Source organism: Brassica oleracea, chromosome C8 (genome assembly GCF_000695525.1).
Source record: "Brassica oleracea var. oleracea cultivar TO1000 chromosome C8, BOL, whole genome shotgun sequence".
In the NCBI taxonomy this organism is placed as follows: Eukaryota; Viridiplantae; Streptophyta; class Magnoliopsida; order Brassicales; family Brassicaceae; genus Brassica; species Brassica oleracea.
The window spans coordinates 11,582,821-11,590,384 of record NC_027755.1 but is presented as its reverse complement, the minus strand read 5'-3'; the positions used below and the strand labels follow the sequence as shown (position 1 = coordinate 11,590,384).

At 46.4% G+C, this 7,564-nt stretch overlaps 1 protein-coding gene across 1 annotated transcript in view; it reads right to left on the bottom strand.

Moving 5' to 3' along the window:
• Positions 1-2,416: 2,416 nt before the first annotated feature.
• LOC106312166 overlaps positions 2,417-7,564 on the bottom strand; it is a 13,482-nt gene continuing 8,334 nt past the window's right edge. Inside the window, exon 2 of the mRNA XM_013749573.1 lies at positions 2,417-2,571. Within this exon, the coding sequence (XP_013605027.1) occupies positions 2,534-2,571 (38 nt within the window). The 3' untranslated portion in view covers positions 2,417-2,533. The remainder of the gene's footprint in view (positions 2,572-7,564) is intronic.

Below are 7,564 nucleotides of genomic sequence, written 5' to 3'. Positions count from 1 at the left end.
GGTTTTTTGTGTCGTCAGTTTTCATGTCTGGTTGAGGGTCTTGTGGCTGAGAGTTAGATTGATCCGTATCCCCCTCCTTCTAGCACCAAACTGTGGGAACCGAAATTCGCACTGTCGATTTCCGTTTAAATTAGGAAAGTTAGGAAAACCCTAATATGCCAGAGGTTTCGGATATCTGCTAAACCACACGCCAAACAATCAGAACACGAAATAAAGATGAGAAAAATAAGAAAACGTAAAAAAGAGCAAAAGGAGTCTTATTCCGAATTCGCGTATGAGCGTTACAACAAGGTAGAAGCCTCGGCTATGAGAGCTGTCGGCGAGATTCCTAGTTCAAACAACCTAAGACTGCAAAACCTAGTTGAGTCGCAGCTCGAAATAACAAAAACGGAAAGTTGCCTAAATGCTCTAAGTGCTAAGTTTGCTCTCAAAAAGTTCTCTCTTTATGCCTCTCGCCTAGGACCCCTTATATACTCCCTCCAAGGTCGGTTTGAGCTTTCCTCTTCTACCCTTAAGCCGTCATAACTCAAAAAAAGAGATATTCCATTTTTCTCGATCTTCATGATTATTCGCGGAAACTTAACATTTATCTTCGGAAACTTGACATTTATCTTTTTTTGCGGACTGAGTATAAACCGCCATAGTATCTATGGGCTTTTCCTCAAAAAATCCTAAATGGGTTTCTAATCACATTTTAGACCTATTTGGGCCGTCTTTCGACTCGAAACGTTTATTACGCGATTTTTATCGTAAAGTTTAAGTGATAACTCCGATCGATGGGTGTGAGAAATGATATGGCTGTGGTACATAGGAGCTAGCATTAAGGAACGGACGAGAATGCACGGATTTGGGTCGTGCCCGTTGATCAACGTTCGTTACAGTTCGGTCGCTACATAGCGACCAGATCCGCGCTGGATCGGTCGCTACGTAGCGACCGAACGGGAGGCTTGGTTGTTCGCTATGTAGCGACCGACTCGTTCGCGGGTCGGTCGCTACGTAGCGATCGGCTCGTTCACGGCTTGGTCGTTACGTGGCGACCTTGTTTGGATCCATTTCTGACGTTCTGTGAACGTGTTCTTGGGCTATGGGTGTTTAGTTTCGATGAATCAACCGAGACTAGTGAAAGATTTCACCACAAAGTTCTTCGCGAAGATTTCTTTACGAAGATTACTTTTCGTAAAAGCGTTCATGCCGATTTTTACGGATATTTGGATGTTAACTTCGTCATGTCCGTTTTTGACCCCAACAAGGCTTCATCATGACCATCCCCTTTCTCGTCACGAATGGGGACCGGAAGACTCTAGGGGACCCAGAATTTGATCCGGGATCTCCGAAACTCTTGCGCCAATCCCCAAGCCTGCTTCCACGCATCAACATATAAGCTCGTCCACGGGAAAGATCAGAGCTCCAGGCTACGCCGTCTCCAAGACACCATCAGAAGCCCAGAGCTTCTCCATCTTCAACAAAAAGTCAGCGGTTCAACAGCGCTAGACCTCGGTCTGGAATAAGGGAACCGGTCCTCCCCCGGGTTCAGAGTATGGTTCCGGCCTGAGTGGAACCCGGGATCGCAGGATTACTGTAGCGATGTCCTGCCTAAGGGAAGCCTGCTGAGAATGAGGAACTCCGGTTGACTTGAGTGCACAGGTTATTTCCCGAGTTCGATGACGAAATCGAGCAATAAGGGGCAAATTGTTGGGGAAAAATACTCAGGTATTGAATTTCTACAGACCAATAAAGGGAACCAAAACCCTAAACCAAGGGATTGACACTTCGAGACTTAGAGATTAGAGCTAGGCGGCTAGAACTAGGGTTCTTACTCAAAACTATTGTAGTTCCACCTCTTTGATCTAATAAAATGTCTTTTTCTACCGTCTTACTTGTAAACCAATACGAATACCAGCCTTGTCCATCGTTCTGTGGTACTCACAAAGATCCTACACAAAAATCCCCTAACACCGGTGTTAGTCGCAACCGGATCGGTTGGTAACCTTGACAGATTAGCTCCGTCTGCGGCCGCTTGACTGGTCTGACCGGCCGTTCCCTTACTCTTTCGGACTTTTCCCGATTTGCTTTTTCCAGCCTAAGGATTTCAGACATTGTTAGTACGAAACATACATAACATAAACGAGACAAAATAATCCCTAGACTAAAGCAATCAAACCTCACCGTGAGACCTATCAGCTGGCTGCGTGTGTGGACTACATAACCCAACTATCCTAGAATCAAGCATGCTTTGATACCAACTTGTAAGACCCGATCATGGCCTCTCGACCAAACTGGATACGAATGCTTACTTATTAATTTCTTTACTTGTTTGATTCATTTTAAGTCTTTTATTTACTAAGTCATATTCGAATATTGAGTTTCATAAACAAACGAACAGATAGCACAGCGGAATATAAATGTGTTTGACTTGTATTACATAGAAACATGAGATCCGATACACAACTTGTTCACGGTTTCATAGACAATCACTAGTTCATCCCTAGCATCATCTAACCACACGTTACACAGCCTCTCATTGACTGAACCTTCACGGCTCCTTGGCTTGACCAGAACCATCCTTAGTTCCTGAAACCACAACCAGATAAGCATTAATCATAACCGAAGATAGAACGGATCGATTCTACAATGCTTGGCTTAGTTCCTAGAACTTACATAAACCTCAATCAATACAACCACAAAAGTACGAACCTGCCTACCGTATCCTAAGTCATTAAACCAACCACCCCTTGACTTAAAATCAGATAGACAGTCCTGAATAGATAAACAGAACACACGAACAAATTTGGATCGCCCCGAAGACCAATTCGTCTATTCGGATAGAATCTAGGTTCGACCGGCCAATGAAGTCCGGCTCGATGGCCCATCGGACTTCCTTGCCTGATCTGGCCTTGGACCCTGATCCAAATAGCCGAGTAAGCCTCAAGCCCAATCCAGTAGGCTTAACAACCGGTCAGACCTTGCGACTCTTACCCTGGCTTAGACAAACTATGAACCCACACAACCTTTCCTGTATAACCAGAAAGAAAAGAAAGGGAACAGATAGAAACAGATAAGGAGAAGCAGATGGGACTAATGAACCGACCAGAGCCGCGGTGCGATCACAAGGACCGTCTGTTTGGTCTGATGGAGTTACGGCCCATCACATACCTTCTGAACCACGACTTGGTTCTCCTTGTCTTGATCTCCCATACTTGATCGGAGGTTGCTTCACACAAACGATCAGAGTCGCCGGAAACCTAACCACAACAATCGGCCTTTCTTTGGCCGGAAACTCTCTCTCTCTCTCTTTATTTCTCTCTCTCTACGATTTCTCTCTCTCTTACTCTGGAATTGGATAATGAAATCGACAGGAGGGACCCCATATTTATAGAAAACGAAGGGGTAAGCCTTGCCCCATGAACAGGCACGACTTGTAGAGGATGGGCACCATCGGCCAAGGGTTGTGTCCTCTCAGCCACTTGCATCCCATCGCCTATTCTGATTGGGTTTGGGTGGGACAGAAGCCCAAACCATTCCCCAAGCCTTCTGGACTTAGCCCACAGCCTTGTCCAACGACCCAACAGCCCATGGCCTCATGGCCGGACCTCATAGCCCGCCACCGTCCCGGACCCGGACCATCGGCCTGAAACCCGAACAGTCCGTCGATGAGCTGACTCCCAGCTGCCTCAGCTCAGTGAGCTAGTAGTCCAGCTAGTGGAGCTGACTTAGTAGTGGCCGAGCTGGAGTGAGCTTAACCTAGCTTCGTTGAGCTGGTCGAGCTACCCGTTCACTTCGTCCAGCTACCGTCTTACTCGTTCTAGCTGACTTCTTTCTCTCGTAAGGTAAAGTCTCAGCATCCTGACGTCCTTAACCTTCTATCTTGGCCATGGATGTTCTAAGACTGGGTGGTATGTTTCCCTCGAACCATTGCCATCCCGTCAATCCTATTCAGGATTGGGGGCGTGACACTCTTAGCCGGTTGATTTTCTTCAGATGCCTTAAGGATGCGGCGGTCTTGTCTCTTTCTAGGGCGGCCTTCTTTTCCTCAAGGATGGCTTTCTCTCGCTCCAATTCCTTTACCTTCTCGCGAGAAGATTTGTACTTCCCCTTCAGTTCTCCCGATTTCTCCAAGAACCTGGCCTTCGGAGCCGTTTTCTGCGCGAGCACTCGATCTTGCTCCTCAACGGCCTTTTCAGCGACTGTCTTGAACTTCTTCGATTTACGAAGAAGGGCAGCGTCTTTCAACCGCACCATCCTCTCGGCCTTTCCCAGCTGAGCGAGTGTCTCCGTCAGTGTCGTATCATACTTCTCTATGACGAAGTTCATACTGCCATCGCTCTGTTTCAAAAAATATATATATATATGAGTTGAACAAAGTAAGGGAAGGACGATCCGAAACGACGGCGAAAGGAGAGGGCCCCTTACCAAAACAATAGTCCATGCAGTAGTGTCCCGCCTCACCTCTCTCCTCCGATGCATGAAGGTCATCTCGCTTGGTTGAAGCCGGCACATCGCAGTCGACAGATTGCCTCTTTCTCTTCTTCCTCTCTAGAGGAACAACCGGCAAACCGCTCAATCCGCCTTCAGTCCATGCAGTAGTGTCGTGGCCAGAACCATCGTGGACCACGATCTCCCAGCCTTCTACAACTTCATTGAGTTCGATCTGCTTTTCGACAGGCTTCTTGATACGTCCTAGATTCGGACAGGATCACTCAACGGGATTTTGGATATGAACTCCCCAAAGATGGGAGACCTGGGTGGTTTGAAAGGCGACACAAAAGGTTGCGGAAAGACCTCTTGATACTACCGGCTTCGTTTTTATTGCTTGGAATGTTACGTCAAAACCAACAAGGGAAGATTTGTTTACTTGGAGAATCACTCGACAAGAAACAAGACTGTTCTAAGCGAAGAACAAAAAGATAAACTCATAAACTTTGAAAGAAAATCGATTCATTGATTATGAGAAAGAGTTTACATACTTATACTACTTGAGGTCAAAACAAGACATAACTAAAACACTTAGGAAATAACAAACTTGACTACGAATGTTGAAAGGCGGTAAAATAAACTCTTCAGATCAGATCTGCTCAAGGTGACCCTTCGGCTGATGTCTAGATTCATCCGGCCAAGTTGGGTCGACCGCGGTAAGGAGCTGGACGAACGCGGGACGGTCTGTATAGTCCGCCGGGTGATCAAGCAGTGCACTTATGCGGCCAAACCCCTCAGATAGCTTGATGATTTGTGCCTTAGAGAAATCTTAGTGCGTCGGACATGAAAGACAGTCCATCGGTTTGGTCTTTAGGACACTTAGTACGCACCAAACGGCCCAAAAGAGAGAAGTCATGACCGTTTTGGGAAACCTCACGACCCAAGTCAAGTCTGGCTCGGCTGTTGGCTTTGGCTTGTCGAGATGGTTAGAAAAGACGAGCTCTGGTGTGGTTAGTTCGGACATCTGTCGTGGATCTGGCTGAAGCTCCATTCCAGATGTAAGCGGGTTGAGACGGTACATGGCTCGGACGTCCTGATCGGCAAGGGCGGATAGACGAACCTCGGCTGAGTCGTTCTGAATGGTCTGATCTTCAGTCTGGTCCGGTTCCATGTACTGATCCATGGACTGAGGCGCATCATTCCCCCTCTCTTCAAAAGGATTTGTCTACAAATCTGAATCATCTACAAAGAAATGAGATAGATCAGAAATGTGGAAACTCGGAGAAATATCATACTTACCTTTCAGATCCAGTTGATACGCATTGTCACTGATTTTCTTAAGGTCCATCAACTCTAGGCATAAGTTTGGACTTCATTTCTTCTGAGAATCGTTCCTTTCTCAAGTGAACCCAAACAAGATCACCTTGCTCAAAAACGACCTTGTTTCTTTTCTTACTGGCCCTTTTTTTCATAGATCTTTGTCTTGGCCGTGAAGTTGGCACTGACTTGCTCATGCAACTTCCGAATGAACTCTGCCTTCTTTTTTCCATATGTACTAACTCTTTCACTCTAAGGCAAAGGCAAAAGATCAAGTGGATACATAGGGTTGAATCCATAAACAATTTCAAACGGAGAGAATTTAGTAGCTGAATGCACGGAATGATTGTATGCAAACTCAACATGTGGCAAACATTCTTCCCAAAGTCTAAGATTTTTATTAACCAAAGACCTAAGCAATGCGGACAAGGTCCGGTTCACAACCTCAGTTTGACCATCGGTCTGAGAGTGACAAGTGGCCGAGAATAAAAGTATTGTTCCTAATTTAGATCACAATGTCTTCCAGAAATAACTAAGGAACTTAGCATCTCGATCAGACACAGTCGTCCGAGGCATGCCATGCAATCGGACAACATCTCTAAAGAACAGTTCAGCAACATGCACAGCACAAAGATGGAATCTCGTCCGGCCTTAGTTTTAGGCAATCCAAGCACGAAATCCATAGAAATATCTACCCAAAGATGAGATGGAACGGGTAAAGTGTGGGAACCGAAATTCACACCGTCGAGTTTTGTTAATCAGAGGAAAGCCAAGTTAACCTAGTCTTCCCTGAAGGTCCCGGTTATCTGCTGGGCCACGCACAACACAATCAATATGAAAGATTCGAAAGTAATAAATCGTAAAAGAGCGAAAAGAGAACAAAGAGGTCTTATTTCCGAATTCGCGTTTGAGCGTGAACAACAGGTAAGATCCTAGCCCACGAGAGCTATCGGTATGTTCGCTAGTCTAGCCACCTAAGTTCTAACCAAGTCGAGTCGCACCTCGATAGTAAAAACGGAAAAATGCCTAAATTGCTCTAAGTATTAAGTTTGCTCTTAGAATGCTCCCTTCTTTCTCTTCGTCCTAGGTCCTCCTTATATACTCCTCCTTAGGTCGGTTAACCTCTTCTCCGGCCGGATTTGTCGCGAAGCGGGCTTTTCCATATTTCCTTATTCTTTGTGATTATCTTCGGAAATTTGACATTTATCTCTTCCCGCGGATGAGATAAACCGTCATACCAGTGAGATAAACCGTCATACCAGTCTTTGGGCCCAAGTCTTTTGGGACCATAGATGGGACGTTGTCCGCAATTCGAACCCTCTTTAGGCCGTATCGAGACTTAAGCGTTTTTACGATTTTACTCGCGAAGTAGCCGTTGGTATAGGCATGGTTCTTCAAACGGAACCCTGTTTCTTCGCATAGCCGAGGCAGTTGGTGTTAAGTTAACTGTAACCTTCTCTACTACGAAGAATAGGAAACTGTTCGAGAGCTTTAAGGATGCTCAAAAATTCGTGGGCGATTTTTGCGGGTGCCGTGGCTTGGTTGCTACCCTCTACGAGTCGCAGAAAGAGGACTTCTCTTTTCCTGCCGAGGTCGCCGAGATGTCGGGTCTTATGAACGGGTGTGCCCATGCCGAATCCTTGGTTCCTCCGATCGAAGGAAGAGTCCGACAGCTTTGGGACTCCATCGAGGTCTCGGAGGACACGGCAGAAGCGGGAACCGGTGTCGGTGATGAAGGTGCCAGAGTTACGGACGGAGAGGTGGATCAGTCCGTGAGCTCGTTCGGAATCTCCATGTCCGGGTTCCTCGACTTCGAGCTTTGAGGATTGTTGGG